Raw genomic sequence first — 25,428 nt, 5'->3', positions numbered from 1 at the left:
TATGAGTTGTATATTATACTGGTTTGATTATATTGAAATTCTTCTCTATTTTTTTCATTGTTTCTTCATATCAAGAAGAGAAATAAAAAAAAAATCTACATGTCAGTGAAAATAAAAATAAAAAAATGATACAATGTGAAGAAGAAATAGAACAGTATCGAACTGGAAAAATGAAGAGAAAGAGAAAAAGAAAAACTGTATATAAAAGGGATATGTAAGAGAAAATTAGAAAAAAGGAGGAGGGGAGGGGGAATCAAAAGTCAAAAGGAGTAAATAATACAGGTGTGTAAGAAAGGAAGACGAGATAAAAAAAAAGGGTAAAAAGAATAGAGAATAGAGAAGATTAAGGAAGAAAGGAAGGAAAGAAGAAGGTGGAAAAAGAAGGAGAAGCGGTGAAGCAGAAAGAGGATACAAGAAGGGAACACTCGAGAGAGAGTTCTGTTACCTGGTCCGCTCTCCTCTCGTGACGGCAGGTCAGTGTTGCTGTACTCGTGGACGAGGATGGATGCATTGACTGGTTATACATGATCATTTTCACGCAAGAAAATCGATCTCCTCACGTCTCTTTGCTCATTGTCATCGAACTGTACATATGATCGGTGAAAACAGTTTTTATATGGAAATGTGATTGATACACACACACACGCAGACATACACACACATACACACGTGGAGTAACGATTTCACCTAACCGCGCTAGATAGATCATCCTGTCAGGGTACGTATATCATCCTTTTGATTTTAATTATAATGTCAATGGAACACTAAGTCGCACGGAACGAAAGTCGTGGAAAACGCGCTTCCGCTTGTGGAATCATGAAATGATTCAAATATGACATTTGTGAAAGTTCGAAATATTTCTATGTTATCCAACGTGTTATCCAAAAAAAGAAAAAAAAAAAAATAAGAAAATATAAGAAACTGCATTCGTTAATGACTTAAACGCTCTTCCACTGTTCATATAGTGAAAAGCGTCGCGTGTGTCACGCGCATTGAATCGTTAGAATCACGTATAAAATCGACATGCTGCACGAAACACGAATATTATATATATATATTTTCTAGTGCACGTGTTATTATCACATGAATTTTACTCATCATCGTGTTTCACTATATATTCGAAAAGATTAATTACGCTTGTGGCTCGTGTAATTTATGAAATTGGTTTAACTTCGATTAAGGTAGGCGCAATATTTTTCACTTGTTGTTCCGTGCAAAAAAAGTTTATTATTTTTTTTTTCAGAAAAAAGAAAATATTAAATATAGTATATTTGCGTATTGCGAAAATTTTTATGGTGATTAACTCATTTTTCTTGGTATTTCTAAGTTCTATTCAATGTCACTTTTGCCTCCTTTATTTACTGTCTTCGATAGTTTAAATATGGCAGAAGATCGAGAATCTTTTCACGCAATTGCGTGTACTGTGCAACGATTATTGTTAAAGGGAAGAAGAAATAGAAAATAGTAAAGTTAGTATCGCGAACAGGAAATTCTTATGCTAATTAAGTCATTTCTATTGTTATTCCTAAGTTGCATTCAATGATTTTTTTTTCTTCTTCGTCTATTTACTTCGTCCGTTTTTAAATAGTATAAACATGACAGAAGATTAAAGATATTTTCACTCCATTCTTCGTGTAAAGAAATTATGCAATGATTACTTTTGAAGAAATGAAAAGAAAAAAGAAAAAAGAATTAAAAACGTAACTTCATTATCGAGAAAACTCAATTCCAACGATATTTTTATTCTTAAAATTAATTGATATATTCTACATAAACTGCATCTGAAGTCTTTTCTTTTTCATCTTTTTATTATTATATTCAATAAAAGAAAAAATTATCTTTTTAGAATAAAACGTGAGAACTCTCTCTATTGTTAGGGATTCGTTTTTTTAGAAGAAGGCTATTTAATTAACGCAAATTTTATTATTAAATAAATAATATAGTGGGTGTTATTTTAGTCCAACAGTTCAACAGTTTAGAAATAAAAGAAAAAACTCGAATAGTCGGTGGATAATTTTAGAAATGAAGTCTGGTAACATTCGTCGTAGAAAGTAAACTGGTGCATATCTCCCGCAAGTCACACGTATGTACCTTTGTATAAATATGTAAATAAGTTCAGAATAGGAAGCTAGTCAGGGCGTCGATTCCTTCGACAAAACAAGAACAGGTTTCAGAAAGAACTTGAAGTTAACTCTGAATAACTTAACCCTGTAAAAGGTGTTGTCCCCTAAGATACCTATATACGTATGTAAGAACATTTTATTAGACAAAGAAAATATTTTTTTTCCATAAATATTCCATTATATATATTTTTTTATTAATATAAATTAGATATATTCAATCAATCTTCGAAGAAAACGAAAATTTTTTTAATATCTTTTTATTTACGATATCACACACAGATATCTTCTTGATCCATTCCGGATTTTTTTTTAAATATAACAATCGTAAATACACCGATAAGTAACTATGATAATTGCGATAATATTATAGTTTCGAAATACTATTTTATATAATTTTCGAATCTGGTGCTTTTATATTGCTAAAATTTGTAAAACATCGAATGAACGATAAGTTATTGAAACAATCTAATGATTAAATATTACAAGTTTCAACAAATGAATTAAACACATGATTTTCCATTGAATCGTTGAAAAAAAAAGTAATAAAAAATTGAGATACATAATTGATTTCTGAAATTCGTGGAATTCCTGAATGAACCGCTGAAATTAGAGGCTCGGTCGTCGTTTATAAAGTTTTCTTTATGAAAGAAGAAGAAAAACTATTATCGATTCTATCGTTTAATCAACACAGGGCGTCACGTGACCAAGTGTACGTCCCTGAAGTGCTTTTTCTCTTCAGAAATTCTCTGAAATTCTCGAAGCAGACGGTGCACCTTGCACCATAAACTCGGACTCGTCGGATCGCCACGTTATGTACGGGTTGTGGCAATGTAATGCGGCATAGTAAGGTATGGCGCGTAAGACAGATGTTGGCCAAGAAACAAATAAAAGAGAAAGAGAAGGAAAAGAGAGGTCGGCGACGAGAGTTGGTAGCCTGAAAGGCAACGCCACAATCTGACGAGGATCGCTCTTACTATCATTAGTCATTTCACCGATATCTTTCACAAAAGATCTTAATGATTTAGCTCCTTTTTAATTTTAATCCCGTAGAAGATTATGCCACTTGCTTGGGGAGGGCGGGTGTCCTTTATTTTCATGGAAAAACTTAATACACCGTCATTCATTGGCTCATTCATTCCTTCGATTTATTGGACTTCGTTTATGGATATTCATACGTACATGCATGAATGTAACGTGATATATCGTCGATATAATTACTTTTACCTTGGCCATGTTGTAACGTAGTAATTGGATTGGAACGTATATTTATCGTGAGGAATAAAAAAAAAAATGGATCATGGTATTTTCAGAGGTAAACTTTTCATATGGTGTCATTTGATTTATATAAATACTGTATAATACTGTCGCTTAAAAATTTAAGATCATTTATTCATATTACACGAAAAGAGGATTTGAATTTTTAAATGGAAAGTGATCTCAATTTTTTATTTGGAACATTTTCAATTTAAAAATCTCGAAATTGTCAAATAAATATAAAAGATATTATAATTTTGATTTCTTATTCTTATCATATCGATAATCGAAATTATAAATATTATCAATATCTTAGATTACATTTTACATGCATATTGCCATTAAACAATGATGCACTGGAATTGTGAATATTAGAGCCACAGATCTTATGTGAAGGCGTAATATACTGATGCACTCTTATATCATGCATATGATATTGATCTAACTGTAATAAATAATGTGTGAACATGTTTCGAATTTATACGTTTCGTCATTTTTTTATTTTGAAGTTTCATACACGAATAACTTCTTTGCAAGAATCTTTTTACAGATGAATGAATAAAGAAAAATATAGTCTGTATGTAAAAGGATTAAACAAGTTATAAATCAAATATAGAATGATTAAATTTCATATATAATTTTATTTAATGAATAATTTTTTAATAAACTATTTTAATGACAGAAAATTTAAATGTTTAAGTTTCTTTTAAATCGAGCTAAATAAATTATTTCTAAAAAATATTCAAAAGAAATCTTTGCAAAAAAAATTATCAAAAAATACACGTACACGTGTTTTTTTCTAACTATAATTCATGTTTAAAAAAAAATTCAAGAAAAAAAAGATTGCACGAAGAAAAACTTATCAGCTGAAATATTAAATAAAAATATTAGTAGAAGATGAATAATAAATAATGTCGTGAATAAAAAAAAAAAAAGAACGAAAATCTTTCTAAAAGTAATAAATCTTCTTTCAACGAGTGACAAGATACGCATAAGTTCTGTACAGAAAAAAAAAGTAGAACATCAAATTCTTGATTAACCAATCCTTCACATTTCAACAATATATTTCTAATCAATCGCAGGCCCATAATACACTTGTACACCGTGATAAAGGTAGCGCAAGCGCGAATATAACCAATAATTTCCGAGAAAAACAGATGGTCGGTAGCATCCGCGGTACCAACAATTTGATCGCATTCAGTACGAGCCCGTGTGCCGGTAGAAAAGCATCGGTGTACTTAAGTACAATTTATTTCTGACAACAATGGAAAATCCGAAAATACGAACTTCGTCATTCGAGTTCGATTATTTTGGTGCCATGAGAAACGGATTTTGCGTTAAAAATATCGATCGATTTTAATTAAAAAAATATTTGGTGATTCTACGATACAATTGTTCCTAGTGGTTTTTGATTGATTCACAGTTTTGATTTTCACACGATGAATGAAAGTGAATTTTCTTTTTCAGTTTTTACTTTTCACGAGAAATTTTTATCGCGAAATATTTAACATAGGGAGAGATTAATTTTTCAATGTAAATTTTCAATGTTTATATTCTTCTTCCATACTTTTTATTTGAGAAAAGACTTGTTTTTTCTTCAAAATCTGTGTATCTCTTTCTAGATAAAGATTTAAAATTATAGCTATACAGTTTTTTGTAAAAGAATCATTCCTTTTTATACAAATTTATTCCTTTTGAAAAAAAACTTTTTTGCTTCAACATTTTTCAAGTTTTCAATGTTACATAATCTTACATAACGTTTAACATTAACAATGTTTAATGTTACAAAAAGTTGGATGTACATTTAGATGTGAAAATTTTAATGAGAATAATAAATATTCCCATTCTTTCCGTTGAAAAATCGAATACTGTCAAAAATTTTAAAAATAATATTTCAAAGGAATTCATCATCAAAAAATAATTACAACAGAAACCCTACTCGTTCCTTCGAAAAAAAAAAAAAAAAAAAAGAATTACCTCATCGCACGACTTCTATTTCAAGTTATATTTTTTTACATTTCGTGTTGAATCACTCATTTTAATCGTTGTTATCTCGTGAAAAAGTCTCTACGATGAGCACGTACAAGTTGTCAGCACCGTAAGAAATTCTACCAAATTCTTTTGTTCAGATCGGTTAAAAAATTGTTAAAAAAAAAATCTTTATCGTCCATCTTAAATAACTCTAAATAAATTGTTTCGTGCATCGATCAACAAAATATTCGTATATCTGATTACTGTGGTGATCTTTGATCGATAATTTTTATCGGGATAAAAGTGACCGATGGTGAGCCTGTCCCATTGAAAAGGAGAAGAAATCTATCGTAAGAAAAGTATGCAGCTACTTTCCAGCTTCATGGCGAGGCACCTGAAGCGAGGAGCATCCTTGAAAAAAGGTACGATACTGCGGTCGAGGCACCAGGTGAACACTCATTTAAAACAATAGTACCGTAATTACTAAGACAGAAGTACGAGTTTCTCGAGCTGCATTCTTCTTTGTTGAACTTGTTGCTCTCCGATTTTCTTGGAGATACATGACCAATTAATAACGATTCTCCCACGATCGAAGGATTTGTTCGTGATTTCAATGTTCGTTTCCGTTTCAACGTCCAGACTTGACTTTCTATCAGTCAAGCTGAATTAACAACGTGCCTTTGTATTCCTTTTTTGACTACTAATCTCTCATTCTGTTTTACTTTCTCTTAACTATTTGTCTCGAAACGAAAGAAGATACTTTATTTTATTTTATTTATTGTAAAAATTAATAGGATGTAAGAGGATAGATTGTTTTAGATTAATTTTATAAAGTCATGTGACATAGAAGTTATATATTTATGGCATTTGATTTTCAAATCATTATTTGTGATATTATTATTATTATTATTATCACTTAAAATTTTAAGCTTGGAAAAAATTTATAAGTAATTATATTTTTCTTTTTATAAATAAAAAAAATATAGAGAATTATAAAAGCACTTAAGAAAAATAATGCTTTGATAATGGTTTGATAATGAAAGAAAAATGATAATTTATTACTGTAAATTTCAGATTTTGGAATGAAAAAAAGATTTATTATTACGTTATAACTTTTCTCTTTCATAAGTAAAAGAAATTATATTACGGAATAATATAGAAAATTATAGAAAAGGATAGACAGAGTTAACCAGTTTTGATAAAGAATGAAATTTCTTTTAAAATTACAAATGTATGAAAATACTGAAATAAATGAGAAAAAATGAAATACGCTATAAAGTAGGTTAATTTATAAAAAGGATGTCATTGAAAGATATTTTCCTCTGATATGATTTCAGCTTTGTTTTTGAAATATTACAATGCAGATAATGTAAATGTAAGTTTAAAGAGAATTACATAGTAAATGCTACTTTCTCATGGAATTATTTATAAAAATTAATATCTAAATCGTAGTTCAGCCAATGTTAATCATTAAAAAATAGAATGTATAAAATTAAAATGTTTATATCCAAATTGTTAGATATGTAGCTCATGTAGCATATGTATCTAATTATTAATTAAGGCTAATATGAAAAGATTAAATATCATGTGTTAAATTTATCATTTATCTATCATCAGAGGAATTAAGATATAAATTGTATCTATCAATCTATAAGAAAATATAAATTATATTATAAAAAATAATATGAATATTATTATTCTTTCATTTAAATTTCACTTAATTTACATACGAATTATATTATGTTTTGATTTTCAAAATTATAATTATTCATATATCGAAACTTCAAAGAAATTGAAGTTCATTATATTCAAATAGGTCTATTATTTAATACTCGCGTAACACGTTATTAAATTTCACGTTGGATATATTCAATTCTATGAGCAATTAATTAAATTAATTAAATTAATTGGTTATTATTATCGTTACTTACACGATTATAGCGATGTCAAAAGATTCTAAATAGTATTCCATGAAACCAATATTATAGAATGAAATTGTTTTGCCTTTCTTATGGTAGGTAGAATCAAAGATAGAAAGCGCATGATCTACGTTATTTGATCAATATAAACCAAAATATCTATATGTGAAGTTTTAAAGAAGCGGTTATAATCACGCGATATTAGTATTATATGATCAGTGCGGATACTGCAGTGATTCTTAACTGAAACGTAATATTATATCACTTAAAACAAATATAAAAATCGTATCTCGTAAGTGCGATCCAACGTAATTACAATAAATTCTTATACTTCTACATACATAAATTTGTTTTACAAAAAAAAAAAAAAAAAGAAATAAAAACACTTTCATTTACTTCAACACTTTTTATTTTAGATATATGTAATTTAAAAATTATACACACTGTAAATATTACTATGCCTATAAAATATTAACTAACTTTAAAGATTTTATTTTAGAATAATTTATATTCAAAATCAAGGATTAGCATTAATTATTAGATCAATATTGCAGAAAAATAAAAATAAATCAATGGAATTCAATGTTTCAATTTGAACATTTAAAAATTAAAATTATTTAAATATAATTGTAGAAATAATTAATTTTCAATTATCTTTTTTTTGTAATTTTATTACATTTATAAAAAAAAGAAATTACTTGATTTCAAAAAATGTAGATTCTGAATAGTTCTGTAACTCGATTGTTAGATGCGATAACATTTGGAAAGGTATGGTATCAATTTCTACAAGGGATGCTTATAATGCCAAGGTCTTGTCCTCGATTATTCTTGCTCGTACTCTTAAGTATATCAAGTCGTGCATGTCTACTGACATTTCAATCGTGAAGTTAGATTTTTCAAAAATCTCTAATTAAATCTAAAATTCCTAGCGTTAATAAATTAAAAAAAAAAGATCAAATCTTTCTTTAAACTTATGAATTAATTTCTAATAATAATTAATTAAAAATTAAACAGTATCTAAATTTTGTATTTCCTGTAATAGAATAGAAAAACTGTAGAAGAATATCACGTACTATACTGTTTCTTTTAATTAAATTTAAAAAATCATATTAAAGACTTGATATTAGATACATATATTTATACATATAGATATATTATTGGATAAATTATTTTAATTATAATACAATCTTATATTCAAGGTATTTATAGGAAAGATACATGCAAGAAAGATGCATGCATTCGTATTTAAAATTAATGAAAGTTTTCATTTAACAAGCATAAACAAGTATAAATTAATATCTTTTAATCTAAATATAATATTTGAATATATAATATCTTAATTAAAATTTATCATAATAAATAACAAGTTAAAATTAATTTATTATATTTTTATTTGTTAATAGAATAATTACAGATAAAATTTTAATGAATATATTAATACATATTCTACAATTTGCATCTACATAATTAATAAAATCTCATTATATATTTTCTCTTTCTTTCTTAAAATATTAAATTTCTCATTCGGAAAGAGATACAACAGACAAAAAAAAAATATATTAATTTTCCAAAGAAATCGCAGAGATCTCGTTTATAGAAATCAGAATTTTCAATCTCGGATTCATGTACAAGGTTCACACGACATTTTCAAAGGACGAGCATAAATCGAGGTGGACGAGTTAATAAATGGATCAAGTAAACGCGATATATCTCAAAGACTGTTCTGAATTCATCGTGTATGTAGATTGCGGTATCGTTAATTGTCTGGTATTCGTCCTTGCACCTTTACCAGTTATATTAATTGATATGCATACTGATTAGGAAAGCATTATGCACAAAAAAAATATCAAGATTGTACGATATCATGATTTGTTAACAATGCAATTATAAAAAAAAAATTATCACTGAAAGAAAAATATTCGTTTTTCTTATAATTTTTCATCTTTAAACTACTATTGATGACAATCTTACTGTATTTTATATGTGAAACTGCAAAAATTAGAGATTAATTATATTTAAATGAAATAATCATATACGTATTATATTTTTTAGAATTATATAAATTTGTAAATTTTTATAAATAATATTAATATAAAATATCTATTTAGATTTAATATATTTTTATTTGAATATATATTATAATAATTATCAAGTTAGTTCAATCGTTATTGATATCTTCTTGGTTTATTTTTGATACTCATATTTTCCGTTCTAAATTCTTCATTGACAGATTGTCTATTTTCTTAATGTAGCTTTTGCGAAAATTGAATCAATGCTCAAATATTAATTTTATGACATTAATTTTATGATATTAATTTTATGATATGTTCAAGTTTAAATTTGATATGTAATAACAATTTATTAACAATAATAATTATTAAATTTTGAAAAATTTCATCAGTTTTGATCAATAGATCATTTCATATTGAATTAAATTTTTTTTTAATTAACTTATATTTATTTTAGATATTATATTGATATATATAGATTTGCATTAATATTCAAATCATTATATTAGATAAGATAAAATTATTTTTCTTTTTGATTAATATTTATTTTTCTCTTTCTTTTTTTTGTGCAGGAAAACGAGATATCATTGGAGGAAACTCAATAAGTAATTGTTCAATAGGGGGTCTATCTAGAGCCATTAACAATACTGGTGGAAACGGTGTTGCACCTGGGGGTGCCAATATGACCCCCGAAGATACTGCTCCCGATGAAGAGTTTGCTTTAGCTATTACACAGAAAACTCAGGTGAGAAATTTTTTTATACATTCTTATATTTGTCATGTATAATTGTATAGTATAAACGTGTGACAAGATTATTTACATACATAATGTTATGTCATCTTTTAGAAAGAGTAAAAACTTTAAAGCTAGAATTAAAGAGAATTTAAATTAGAATTTTAATATAAGAGATGTATGTAATTTGTATAGTGATATTATATATATTTATGTAAATTTAAACTTCTTTTAATTAAATAAGTTTTATAATTTAATAATAATTTAAATTGATCATGTTATCTTTCATTTTTGCAGTGATACCAATAATTTATTATCACTCGTATCAATCAAATTATTATCCATGTGTTGTAAATCAAAATGATGCATAATAAATGTTTAAATTAACAATTTGTTTTATCTTATAAAACATGATTCATAATACAATATAGATAAAATATTAATTTTATATAAAATAAATAATAATTAATGTCTTAATTATCTTTTATATATTTAATACAAAGTACAGTTAGTTTTACTTATAATAAATTTATAATAATTACTCAATAAAAAATTCTTAATGCAACTCGGCGTAAATTTCATGCACTAAAACGGATTACGGGAGTATATTACTGTAACGACCATATAATTAATGAGCATGTTAACGTTTCCTTTAATAGCATTTCCTAATATATTAATTACCAATAGCTTCTGCTAGAATATTAAATCGTTCGTTTAATAATGCAGCATACATAAGATTGTTGAAATTATTAATATACATATTTTTTATATATACTTTTTATATTATATGTATAATTTATAAATTATTCTAAATAATTCAGAAATAAAGAATACTGTTATGATGGACATTAGCTACCATAACAGTGGTTATTCTGAAAAACGGTATAATTTGCGTCATCAGATGCATACACATAGAAAATCAATATTTAAAAGTTTCATAAATTAGTATTGATTGAAAAACAGGTGTACACGTGTCGATGATAAAAAATAGGAAAGACGTATGTCATGATACGAAGTTATCATTGTGCATGAGACATCTGTGTAATTGTGAATAGCTGCATGTCTCATTTTCATTTCATATGTAATGCTCTGCACGCAAATACATAGTTCCAATGGTCCGTGTTCTTGTAACGGTAGGAATTTTTCGACGGAATTTACGTGATTCGAATGGTCAATCTCATCAAAGGTAAAAGACACAATAGCGTTGTTCATCGGAAAATGTTCGGGATTGGTAGATGCTTAAGGTGAATCGTAATTTGAAAACACATATTTTCTCGATTTTCTTCCAGTTGCGGAATTGAATTATCTTTACAAAAGAATTATAATTTATTGTGGAAGCAAAAAATATCTAATTTTTATCTAAGGTAACAGTAAATACAGCATCAAACGTAATTTATTAAATTAAATTCCTTTTTTTTTATATGTTAAATTGTAATATCATTATTGTAGAAAGCATTCTTTCCAATTGTTTAATGATATAATAAAATTTTTATCGTATGCAAGCAAGAAAAAAGATAAATGATTTTAATTTATTAACAAAAGATTTATTATTTTACTGAAAAAAACTTAAAAATTATTAAGTATGTAATTTAGATAGATTTAAATTACTGTTAAATTTAATTAGAATTAAAAATTTTTAAAATAATATCGAATTAACGTGCACATCTAATATATTGTTTCTTTTATTATGGACAATCAATATCACTTAATATTCAATTACTTTTTTTTTTGCGCGATAATTTCAATCGCAATAACTTAATTTAATTCTCATAGTCTATATCAGAATATGATAATAAATCAAGCACATCCAATTAAGCGAAGTGCAATACGATATTCCATTTTTGAGTGGATATGGATGCAAAAAAAAAAGTTATTGTCTATATACGTGGGAAATATGTACCAAGCAACCTCTTTCCGGAACGGAACTCGTGAGATTTCTTGAGCGATTTTTATCGCTACATTCCTTACCTCGTCGACACTAAAGGGAGAAAAATAATCTCCCTATTAAGGCACGAATTCCTTGAAGAAAAAGTACTCGTATCACAGAAACTTTTTCATTCTTTGTACAATGTAATTTTTATTGAGAAAACGTATTTCGTGAACGACATTACACGTTATATATATATATCCTCATACTATCTACTATATATCCTCTATATCTAATATGTATAAACGATTTTAAAATACGTTGAAATTACAATGAAAGTACCTTACTTTAAATTGTTCTTCACTCGATCTTTTTTCCAAATGTTACTTTTATTTGCAATAATGTTCATATATATATTCTATAATATTCAATTAATGTAATAAAGTCTTGTGTTAATTAACAAATTAAATCTTATGTAAATACTTAAATTCTGGAAATTTATTTTTTTTTAATAAAATTCTACATGAAGAATAAATCGATAAATATTTTTTAATAAAATTTAAGAAAAAATTATTATTGTCTACAGATTATATATGTATGATATGTAGAATTTATCTTTTATAAATCATAACATAAAATATTCTTGCAATTTCTCATTAATTTGGTTTTTCTTTAATATTATTTTTTTTTTACATGTAGACATAATCGTATTTTATTAACTGTTAGTCATTTATCATTTACATGACGAAAATTGTCTCGAAACTTGTCCGGGATTTATATTTTTCGCACACACTGTCTGTGTAATTACGAATGATACAAATATAAAAGACATATATAGCGATATAAATTGAAAAGCAATGTAACATGTTTGTCAGCTCTGATACGCTTTCAAAAATTCCAGAATATTGCTCTGGATGGTCGTTTACGCTACGCGGTCTCATTGTCCCGATATATGTATATTTTATATATACATAAAATATGATTATGATTGTATACAAATTATTAAAATGATAAATTTTATTGCATGAGAAATAATAAAAATATAATATATTTGTATCAGTAATTATCATAAATCATATTCTTTAAATTTTATTAATAAGCCACATCTACATCTACATTTGATATAATTGATGATACATATTAATTTAAATTATTAAAAATTTTGGATTAAGAATATATCATTGTTAAAAACGTAGATTAAATATGTTCCAGTTTTGAGGAACAGAGATGTATTTACTTAAATTATTCAAAGATTTCTTCTCGAAATACCAAGTGATTTACGATCGAAGTCGATCTCTTAGCATTGAACAACTTTCTAATTAATGAAATGTTACGTTCTTGACGGGACAGATAGTATTACTATTGCGTAAATATACGATATGAGACAATGATATATTTTTCTTTATAGTCTTAAAATCCAAAGTTTATTTATGAGATCAAAAGATATGGAAAGTACACATTGTACCAAATTCTGTAACATTTAATTTTCTGAATAATTTTATCTTTGAAAAATCTTTAAGTTAAAATTTATTTAAAATTATATTGTAATAAAATTATAATTGTAATTTTAATTTAATTGTTGATCTATTTAATATTTTATTCTTAGTTATCTTATACAATTTTTTTTCGTTTTTAATCTTTCTTTTTTAATTATATTCCCTTTGTATATTATATTCTCTTCCTTTTAATTTTATAATCTTTCTTTTTAAAAGTATTTTTTCAAAAAAATTATAGGTTTGTAACAATCTGTAATCCTTCTTCTTTTACAAGCAGAGAATACTGTGGATATATTTTCCTGATTCATAGGGATATTATATTATATAGAGATATAATATGTTTTATAACAAACAATGTCAATTCAAATATTTATAACGAAGAAAATAAGAAATTTGTTAAATAATTATTATATAATATTATAATAAAAAGATTATTAGTTTTAATCACAAATTTTTTTATATTAAATCGAGTATATTAAAAGAAATTTATTACAGATTTTACGATGAAACTTTCTCTTAATTAAAGCTTTCCTGATTACATATAGCAAATATATATATACTATATTTTTATACTTATTTGTGCATACATAAAAGCTATAATTTATTTTAAAAAGATCATGATTATTTTGTTATATGCTAATTAAAAAAAGGTGAAACGAATCGAACATTTAAATAATATTGAATATTAAATAATGTAAATATTAATATTCTATTAGTTATTTGTAAAAATGTAAAACGTGAGCAATATTTTTATTCAAATCAACTGCTTTTATCCATGCAATTTGATTTGATCACTCTTAAGTTAATGGTGTTTTTCATGACACCAAAGAAACTTCTTAAAACTTGCACGCGATGTTGCGTGAATATACATGAATCATGTCCTATATCTTAGAAAGATGAATAATGATTTTTTATTGTGTACGACTTTCGCTTTATTTCGTTTTTTATTAGAAAGACTTCGGTATATTCGTAGAAAATGTAATAAGAAAAGAAAATGTAATAATCGTACATTCTTAACCGGATGTAAAAATAATAAAGTTGAAATATAATATGTACCTTTGCATATGTATATATATTTTACATTCTATTAATAAATATCTATTAATAAATAAACATATCTATTCTATTCTATCCTTTAAAAAATTTTAAGGATAAGAAAAGAAAATATTTTAATGATCATTTTAGTGAATAGTATCAAAAAATTATTATATTAATATAATAAATGATTAAATCGAATCCAAGAATTTTATCTTGATTTAATTTTTATATCTCAATTTTCATTCTTATCTCAACATACAAGAAAACTTTTAATTAATTAATTTAAAATTTGAATTAATTTAAATTTAAAAAAAACTTGAATTCAAAATTGAAATAAGAATTTATTCCTTAAACGTAAGAAATCTTTTAACAAAAGAAACAGTATTTTTTTCTATAAGAAAAAGGAAACATCTTCTAAGAAACTTAATTTTTTTTATACGAATCATTTTCTACTTTTCTTTATAAAATTTTTAATAAAATATAATTATTTCAAAAGATAATTCTATATTTTTCAATACAAACTATTATTTATTTTTTGCAGAGGGATGCAGAAGCCATTCGTGGTGCGTTATATCTTGGAATGGCTCTTATTATTGCATGGATAATCGGTGCTGTAGGTTTATCACTAGCATGGTTAGTGCTAGTGTTAGCATTAGCAGCGACAATAATTAAAGCAAGAATATCCCGTCTTCTTGAGTCAACTGTTCAACGTGAATTAGCTAGGCTACGTCGAAGAAGAGCTTTGTATAAAGATGAAACTGCTGAATGGCTAAGTTTACTACTTAATAAATGGTAATTATTCATTTCATTATATTTCATTATATCTCATAATTTTTATTTCTATTTTATGTATAACTTAAATATTTGATTTTTTTTATAAATAATTTTAATATAAATACCGTGCATATTGTATATGAATAAAATATTTTAATTTTTATACTTTAAATTTTTATCGATTCTTATCGTAATAAGCCTTAATGTTATAAGTATTGATTAATTTCGTATAAACAAATATAAGCATAAAATTTCAATTTAATTTATGTTCAAATATAAATCGAAATTATTCATTTATTCGTGATTTGATAATTGTTAAATTCTGTAGATGTGTATTATAGGTGAACGAACGTAGTTCAGGAATCAATAGTATGTAGGTATTTGTAAATATTCCACATTCCTCGAGTGTATAACCGTTGCCTTTCACGTTTCACTAGTACTCTACTGCATGTATGTATGAATACTGTTACTGCTGATGTGTAGTTGACAAAACCGTAGAGGTTTAGAGCCGACCTCCATTCGTATTTTAATATGCTGTTTTAAAACCAGTTTTTCCAAATATAACTGTTGAGAATACATTTTTCAAAGAATTCATTTTTGAAATACAATGATATTAATATAAAAATTTTGTTTAAAAATCTTATTAACAAATTTCCTAAATAAAAACAAACGGAGTAAATAATAGAAAACATACATATACGTATTTAGAAATTCAACAAATATACATAAATATATAAATATAATTAGCAAATATATATATTTTTAAACGAAAAAATTATTTTTAACATTTCTCAATTCGATAATAAAATTTAAATTTACATAAATTATTACTAGCGAGATATTGATTCTTAAAATTCATTTTAAAAAATCTTTGTATTAATGATATTGCTGCAGAAAAGGTATTATTATTTAAGCAATAATTTAAGCAAAAGACGTAGAAAGTAATAGAAAAGATTTAATATTATTGAAATAAAAATGTAGCTACGTTAAAAATTATTACTTATTGTTGCATCTGTTGTCATACATTCTAGCTACATGGTTTCAACATCTCCAACATTTTCTCGTTTGTTAAGATCTCGAAGATAGTAAAACAACGTAAGAGAGCTTATCTGGAAAGAATACTACTTATTTGGATAGTTGATAGACCTGTTCAAGCTGTTTCCGAGCAACCCTTTTTCTCTTTCTTGCTGTTCCTTCACGTTTAAAACTGTTATTATGATGCAAGTAGTGGAAAATAGAAAACTTACTCACTTATATGATATAAAAATAACGAAAAACAAAGCATAGAGAAAAGTAGGGCAAAGTCGAATTATTGATATATTTTCTCAACAAGCAAAATATCAAAGGATAAAAAAAAAAAAATATCTTTAATAACGTAGAAAACACCAATAATATAGAAGTTTCAAACATGAATCTTGTGCGATGTAAATTTTTCTTTTAAAAAAATTACTTGAATTGTTTCCATTCCATTCAGTTCTACTCCAATTTTTTCCGTAAATACGATACACAAACAGAAGGAAACGATCCGTAAAATATTTTACAACGTAGCGTTATAACTTGAAGTAGTTTATGCAAGTTAACTGCGCTCTAACGATAATGACACAAATTCATTACCATACCATGGGGAAAGGAATATAAACCAGACATCTATATTCATATGGTATCATAGCATGACATTACATAAATAATATCAAAAATTTTTATTCAATTTGACATAATAATGGAACAATTTAAGAAAAATGTATTATAAAAGTAATAAATTAAATTAATAGTTAAAAATAAATTATTAATTAATATTTAAATATTAGATTTAAGACACAAAAAATGATCTTGAATTTAAATTAATTTTAATTTTTTAATGCCATGAGAAATTTTCGAAAATTAGATAAAGTGAAAATAGTATTAAATTCAGTATAAACATCAATGAAGTAAAAAAATAAAATATTTCCATTATATAAAGCTTGAAAATTATCAGAAAATAAAGCTATTATTAATACCTATATTAAATTTAGTTATTTTGATTTACAATTCACTTTATTTTACTATCATATATATAATCTCACTCAATAAGTACTCAAATAATTAAATTATAATATTTTAATTTTCATTAGCTCAAATATACTTAGGTATGGTACGAAAATTTGTATCAATAAATACTTAAGTTTGATTAAAATTAATATCTGTGAATAAAGCATTATTATTTTGATGAAATTAATAAAATAAAATATACACATTTATTTTTAATATTATTATTAATTAATTTTTGGTTATTATTTATTTATATATAATTATTATAAATAACTTAAATTTTAAAATATTTTTTATTTTTTTGTTAATATCTGTCGTTAATATTTAATTTTATTATATATGTAGGTGGAGATTTAGTGCTGCCAGTATATTTTCTTTAGCAAAAGAAAGACTGGAACCTATCCTAAATGAAGCTAAGCCTGGAATACTTGGTGAGTTTTCACAGCTTTCATTAAAAAGAACTTGTTTATTCTCAAATAAAAGTAAAATATTGAATATTATGTTTTAAGATCTTTAAAGTATAACATTCATTAATGTAAAATAATGTTAAAAAATAAAATTTATGATAAAAACATTGAAAGAATAATATTTAACAATATTTTTCTTAAATCTTTGCTTCCAGTTTTAAAATTAAAAATTATTTTATTCTAATTGAAAGTTATTCTAAGAATGGAGAGTTCAAAATTAATATCATTATTCCAAATAACAAGAAGATATCATTGAAAAATAAAAATTTTCGAAAATATTATATAGTTCACTTTTGTATTTTGTATAAAAAAATATATTTTTTACGAGAACATAAGATTTGGAAAATTCATCATAAAGAATTTTATCATATCTATGAAAAATGATTTTAATGGAAAACATTATTCTAGGGCCGCTAGAATTGAGAGAACTCACGCTTGGAGAACAAACCCCTTATATCACACGAGTAAGAACTGTAGATTATGCAAATGACGATGATATTGATAGCCAAACAGATCAAATGAAATTGTCAATCGAAGCTGATATACAACTTGATTGCGAACAATTTCGTATGCTTATCACAACAAGATTATTTGGTAAAGGGTTAGTATATATCCATATTTTCATAATCATATATTTTCATTCATACTAAAACTCCAATATATTTTCAATAAATAAATTGAGAGAAATTAAATCTTCAAGAGCATTTTTTCAAAAATGCTTTAAAAATGTTACTTTTTCTAATTACGATGAATAAATGTGTTAAAAAAGAAATTATTTAAATTGCAAATAAATTAAATTTAATCATGTCAATTTTAAATATAAAATCAAAGTTTCGTTTAAAAGATAATTATCGAAATTAAAATAACTTTCAACTAGAATAAAAATTTAATCTTGAATTAAAGGGTTGGTATGGACATTGATCTGGCCGTGGAAAAACTGTCTCTCTCTGGTACCATTCTCGCTACTCTGACTCTTAATTCCAATGCACCGTTTCCTCACGCAACCTCTTTAAGCGTGAGCTTCTTAGAGAAACCAGACGTTTGGTTCAGCGTGAGAATCCTGAAAACGGTACAAATGATGGAAATGCCTTTAATTAAAACGTGGATTCATGCGGTGGTTACGGATGCTCTGGCTAGTTGGATCGTTGATCCAGGTCACTTAGAAATGAATCTAAGAGCTCATGAACGGCCTGGACCTAAATTCGATTCATTAACTAATTCCATACCGCAAGGAGTGCTTACCGTTGTTCTATCTCAAAATGGATGTTCAGGTGAATAGCACTCCTCTTGTTCTCTTCTTTTTTCTTTATAATTTAATCTTTATAATATTTTTCCTTAATTTTGCATGTGTTTGAATCGAAATGATGACTCCCCTGCTTATGAAAATTTTAATTTAGAAATATTTAACTTATTAAATAAGTAAGATACAAAATATGAAAAGATATGAATAAAATTATGTTGTCTTATACAAAGAGAATTCTCATAATAATTGTAGATTCAATTTCTTTTAATCTAATTGTGAGTACATATATTTTTGAAGTTTCTTAAATTTTGATAATAATATCTTAAAATTATTTCTTTAAATAAAATGTTAATTTATATAATTCTTAAAATATATCTAAAATTTAAATTCTAATAAAATATATCGTTTAAAATATTGTCTCTAAATATTTTCTCAAACTGTTATTTCAAAAATATATAAAAAAGTTTATATTTTATGATTCATAGCCCCCATTGGAGATGAAATGAGATGGCTTGTAGTAACATTGGGAGATCAAAGACGGGTTACAGCTACTTTAAATTCCACGTGGAACGAGGATATATCTTTTTTAGTAGGAGCCTTAGATAACGAGAAAATCTCTATCAAATTAAAAGCAAAACGACTCGTTAGTACCATCACGTTAGCTCAGTTTGAACTTGCACTTGGAGTTTATAATTGGGATAATTCGCAAGTGTAAGTTTACATATTATTTAAAATAAAAAAAAATCAAGAATATATATCTGAAAGAATATATATTTACTTATATAATTTATATAATTTTTATTTTAAAGAATTGAAACAGTATTGCAACAAAAGAAACCATCCCGGAATAGTGCTAACATCCCAAATATCAACGCTCGATTAGAATATACTGCACTACCAAAACTGGATCCAAATTTACCACAACCAGAATTAATGGAAGATAATTCGCATTTATCAGGTAATTTCGAGAATTTAATATTCCATATTATCTTTTTGATGATCGAAATTATTAGAAAGTAAATGAATTATTACAAGTCACATCCATCGAATAGCATAACATGAAATCTTATGAAATATAATTATTTTTATTGGTATTATTTTGTCTAATATTTTCAGTGTCGCGAAAGTATTCCAATCGAGCTCAAAAATCAGGTAAAACATAAAAAACTATTGTAGCATTGATGATGAATATAGTTCTCGGGCATGATTTTTAAATGTTTCTTTTTATTAAAACACTTCAAATTTTTTTTATCCATTTTTGTGAATTATATAGCAATATCATGATTTTTGTAGCATTATATGATTTCATATATCGTGTAATAATTTACTTTATAATTTAATTTATTAGAAAATAATTTTCAGGAGTACTTGTAGTTTATATTCATTCAGCGGAAAATCTAAATAGCGACAGTTCCCAATGCAATCCTTATTGTATACTATTCAACAATCGTAAAAAGGTACGTTTATTTTATTAAAAAAACAGATTTTTAATTTCTTAAATATTTAGTATTTTTATATTACAGGTGAAGACGACTCATTACATTCAAAGTACTACATCACCTTGTTGGGAATCAAGAGCACAATTTCTTGTTCAAGATTATACTCAAGTATCTTTAAGTTTTGTTGTATATTCGTGGAATATATCGAAATCGGCTGATAGTGACATGTTAGGACTAGCTATATTATCTTTATCTCAAGTAAGATTGCAAAAGAGCTTTTAATTATATTTATTTATAAATGATAAATATATAATTACATATATCTATATAGAATAAATGTTTAAAACAATTTTTCAGGAAAATACATGGATAATTAGAAAAGAATTGGTTCTAAATGGTTCAAATGTTACATCGACAATGATAATTTCTGTATTGTTCTATCCTGTTAAAAGTATACAACAAGTGGTGACAAGTCGAAGAAGTAGTTTAACATTTCCAATATCAGATGATGAACCAAAATCTAAAAGAAACAGTTTACCATGGATGCAACAGGCAGTTAGTATAATCTTGGATAAATTAATAATTATTATTAATTAATAATAATTACGATTAATAATTAATAATTAAAGATTATAATTAATGTAAAATTATTAATCATGATTATTATTAAATAATAATAATATTATTTAATAGTAATTGATTAATAATTACAAGAAGCAATCATAATCATTCAATCAAAGTTCATGATTAATTCAATAATTATGAAATAATTACAATTAATTTATTTATAATAATAATATACATATTATTGTAGAAAATATATATTTATTTTTTATTTAAAAAAAGTTTTAAAACATATTCAGAAAATTACTTATTTATTTTAATATGCAAATATAGTTTGCTTTATATATAAATTGGTATATAAATTTTATTTTAAATATTTTATCTAATAATATAATTCATATACCTTTCTTTATTATTGACATATGAATTAAATTGAAATAATCTATATGAAGATAATTGATCGAAAATATTTATTTCAATTATACTATATATATATATATATATTTCAATTTTTTTTAATGTAATGAACATACATACATGATAATCATTCAAATGATCATCATGATTACGAATATTGAGCAAGATTATTGAATTATTCTCTGATGATTATATAATTAATGATTATAACTATTATGATAAGTATAAATATTATATTAATTTTTACTCTCTCTTATACATGTTTATATGTTTTTATATTCAGAAATTATTATTAACTCACAAGGATATGGATCCCACTTCATCAGATGTGTCCAGTTTACTTTCCACTGGAAGTGGATTAATGGAAGTGACATTAATACGCGCGAAAGATCTTGTTGCAAAAGATTTAAATGGTTTCAGCGATCCTTTCTGTGAACTAAAACTAAATAATGAAACTAAATATAAAAGCAGCATAAAGAAAAAAACATTAAATCCTTGCTGGGATGAAAGTTCTATTATGGGTTTGCCTAGAAATGGCGAAACATTGGATATTGTAAGATTTCTTTTTTCTTATGATACATTTATAAAATAATGATAAATATAATTAATCAATAATCTATTTATTTATTGGTACAGGTATTATGGGATCATGATACTTTTGGTATGAAGGATTATCTTGGAAAAGTATCATTGACTCTCGATGACATTAGAAAATTATCAAATAATGATCAGTCCCATTGGTTCACGTTAAGAGGAACTAAAACGGGATCTGTAGAATTAAAAATTAAAGTTTTATCCGAAGAATGTGAGGTATAAAAAATTTTTATTTTAATTATTTATTTGAATAAAATATTCTAAATTTAATCGATTTAATCGATTTTTTGTCGTTTTTATTTAGACTCAAAGTACTTATGCAGCCAGCAATATTAGCGAAAGTTCGATTCAATTAAATATTGAAAATCCCGAGACAGTGTCAAACATTATAAGAAGACCTTCGATGGAAAAGTCAAAAATGAGATTGCATTTAGATGTCGTACCACCACCACCACCTCCGCGTACAGTCACTTTATTAAAACCAATTATTTCTAGTCAATCTGGTAAATTATTTCTTAGAAATATAATATACTATATGAAAGTTTTATTTGCAAATATTTTAAATTTCTTTGATCATTTGTAATATTTAAATACCTGAAATAGACAAAACTAGTATTGGAAGTAAAGATTCCAATGAAATGAATGGAACCCAAAATTCCTGGATACCTAGAGTTATTACAGAATCTGTAACAGATGTAATTGATGAAACTGATACAACAAAATTAAGAGAACGGCGATCTTCTCATAACAGTTTGACTCCAAGTCCGGAACAAAGTTTTGGCAAAAAATTGCCACAATATAATAGTTTTCGTGTTATGAAACAAAAGGTTATCATTATAATTAATAATTATATATATATATATATATTCTTAAAATACATAATGTATACAAATTATCATATTAGCAAAATTAAACAATAATATAATATAGGATTATCTAATCTATTATCTAAAATTAATATTTATTATTATATGTCAAATGTAATACATTTGATGAAAAAAATATATGTTATATATATTTGATAATAAAATTAATATTATAAATAATTTTAGGTAAAAAGAGGACTAAAACTACGTAGATTTCGTTCAGAAGTAAATATAGAAGAGAAGAATGAATCAAAAGGCATAACATTGAGTTTGGAACCTAGAGGAGGAGGAGAAGCTGATGCTACGGAACTTCTACAAGGATCTGGTTTAGCCCATGCTGTATCACAACCTGATATGCTTGGCAGAATAAGACAACCTAGTCCACGCTTAAAATTAAGACCAAATGGTTTGTAAATCATAATATGTAATATGATATAATGTATTTCTTAAAATTTTATATTATAATACAATAAATAAATCATTACATAATATCATAACATACATATAACAAACTAAAATTTATCATTTAATATATTTATTTAATTAGAATTGAAAGTTGTCAATGGTTCTAAAGAAAAGTATTCGGGTATAGAAGGTAAAGTTCTACAAGCACAAGGTCTTCATGTCGCACATATTGCTCAACTATATTGTAGAATTAAGCTACAAATGTATGTATGATTGAAAAAAATAGAGATATTAATATAAAATAATATTATAATTTTTTAAATTATAAAAATCATTTATTTATTAGATGTACCAGTCCAGATAAAATTACATCTTCGACAAATAGTGGTAAAACATTAGCAAAATCTCGGCTTTTACCTGCAATGCCTAATCCACAATTTAGTATAGACTTTCACATAGAAGGTGATAATGTTCCCAGACAGTCTTTATTAATCTTTGAAATCAGAAGTGCTAGTAAAGAATTATTAGCTAGCCGACGCATCACTCTACATGAATTATTAGGTATATTTAAATTTAATTTATTTTATGTTTTAGTTTTTCTCAAAGTAAAAGGTTTCTACAATTGTATTGTATCAATATAAAAATAGAACAATAATTTTAAAAATTAATTTTCTTGAAGCTTTAGATAAAAAAGTTTCATACAACATTTTTTATTTATTTTTCACGTATATCACTTCTTTTCCAATTATATTAATATAATATAATATAATATTCGTAGAATATTTTTTGAAGATAGATTCTAAAAATCAAACAATATTTTAATGAATAATTAAATAAAAATAAATAATTCGAAATATTTATGGAACGTAGCGTACACTTGAAAAACAGAAGGCATGCAATGACTATTATCATAAGAAATTTATTTATTTCTATTCTGATGAATTTATTTGTTTTGAATATTATTTGTCAGAAAAAGCATTGATTATAATCATCGCTTAAGTCTCGATCAACATTTTTGTATATTAATTTTTACATTATTTTGAATCGATCTTCTAAAAATGTTCCACAATATATTAACATTAACATAAATAATTTTTTTTTATTTAAAAATTAACAATATATTATAAATATATTATATAATTATAATTATAAATATATTGTTTAATAAATTACTTAATTTTTTTATATTATATTTAGGTGTTTCTACGGCAACTGATGAAATTCATACATGGTTGGCATTAAATAATGGAGCATCGTTGGAAGTACAAATTGCTCATGGAAGAGAAATGAAGAATAAATCCACAAAAAAACTTTTTCGATCTTGGTCGGTACATCGGATAGGAAAAATTTGAAATACTTTAAAATTATGTATTTTTAATCAATTTTAAATATATTTCTTAAAAATTATAATTTGCCAAACATATGTACAAATTGAAAGATTTTCCTCTGAAAAAACATGATGTGATAAACATTTACAAATTCATTTTATATTTTACATATTTTATTACATGTACATATATACATATTTATTTATATGCATAAATAAATTTATTAATATTATCTCACATAAAAATTGTAATATTTGATAATAAAATACATATAAGATATTTCACTTTTTATTGTAAAATGATTTATGAAAAAAACTTATGAAAGATAATTTTCTTAAATTATAAATTACATAATATCTAAAAAAGATTTTTTTGATGTTTGTAAAATTTAAAACTTATTTTATTTTTTTCTTAAATAAATAGTATATTTAATTCTTTTCTTAATAAAATATTGAAAATTTTATTATTACTAATTCTACAACTTAATATATTTTTAAATTAACAATTACATAACAATTACATACAATTACAGTTTTATAAATTTTGTTTTTTTATATATAAATTTTTTTATTTTTATTTTCAAATATTTAATCAAAAACATAATTATATGTATACTTTACATATTTTTGATTTTGAGTTTTTTATATTTTTATATTATAATTTATATTATAATAAATAAATTAGCTTTATATCACATATGCATGCACTAGCCTTTTTATAAATATATTTTATAAATATATTTTTGTTAAACAAAAATAAGAGAATTTTCAATATTTAAATTCAATATTTAATTAATTAAATTAATATATTATTAAATATTATATAAATATATTTTAATAAAAATTCAATAACAATACAACAAAATATAATGAATTTGATTATAACAATATCAT

At 24.6% G+C, this 25,428-nt stretch overlaps 1 protein-coding gene across 3 annotated transcripts; it reads left to right on the top strand.

Annotated features, from left to right (window-relative positions):
* Positions 1-473: 473 nt before the first annotated feature.
* On the top strand, positions 474-24,706 carry LOC122711588 (tricalbin-3-like). 3 transcript variants are annotated; one of them, XM_043930513.1, is made up of 21 exons: positions 4,629-4,752; positions 5,308-5,770; positions 9,849-10,021; positions 14,952-15,202; positions 17,558-17,643; positions 18,088-18,280; positions 18,583-18,950; positions 19,408-19,633; positions 19,732-19,880; positions 20,039-20,074; positions 20,285-20,379; positions 20,446-20,619; positions 20,719-20,916; positions 21,626-21,895; positions 21,979-22,152; positions 22,241-22,439; positions 22,540-22,763; positions 22,989-23,208; positions 23,350-23,470; positions 23,554-23,768; positions 24,405-24,706. In XM_043930513.1, exons 2-21 carry the CDS (start codon positions 5,710-5,712, stop codon positions 24,557-24,559), a joined length of 3,588 nt encoding a protein of 1,195 aa, XP_043786448.1. In that variant the 5' UTR covers positions 4,629-4,752; positions 5,308-5,709; the 3' UTR covers positions 24,560-24,706. The 3 variants fall into 3 exon arrangements, with proteins under 3 accessions (XP_043786450.1, XP_043786448.1, XP_043786449.1); XM_043930515.1 differs by lacking the exons at positions 4,629-4,752; positions 5,308-5,770 and adding an exon at positions 474-718; XM_043930514.1 differs by lacking the exon at positions 20,039-20,074 and having other exon boundaries at positions 4,630-4,752.
* Positions 24,707-25,428: the final 722 nt, after the last annotated feature.

The sequence above is a fragment of the Apis laboriosa genome, unplaced genomic scaffold (genome assembly GCF_014066325.1).
Source record: "Apis laboriosa isolate Shangri-la unplaced genomic scaffold, ASM1406632v1 scaffold173_cov153, whole genome shotgun sequence".
In the NCBI taxonomy this organism is placed as follows: domain Eukaryota; kingdom Metazoa; phylum Arthropoda; class Insecta; order Hymenoptera; family Apidae; genus Apis; species Apis laboriosa.
Note: the sequence above shows the minus strand (reverse complement) of the source record. Positions and strands in the feature narration are given on the sequence as shown.

What these genes read in the sequence shown, in the direction of transcription:
- LOC122711588 (XM_043930513.1), top strand. Translation starts at nt 5,710, where the DNA reads ATGCAGCTACTTTCCAGCTTCATGGCGAGGCACCTGAAGCGAGGAGCA. An exon ending in CTATTACACAGAAAACTCAG is followed by an intron (nt 10,022 to 14,951) that starts GTGAGAAATTTT and finishes TATTTTTTGCAG; the next exon opens with AGGGATGCAGAAGCCATTCG. An exon ending in CACTCTACATGAATTATTAG is followed by an intron (nt 23,769 to 24,404) that starts GTATATTTAAAT and finishes TATTATATTTAG; the next exon opens with GTGTTTCTACGGCAACTGAT.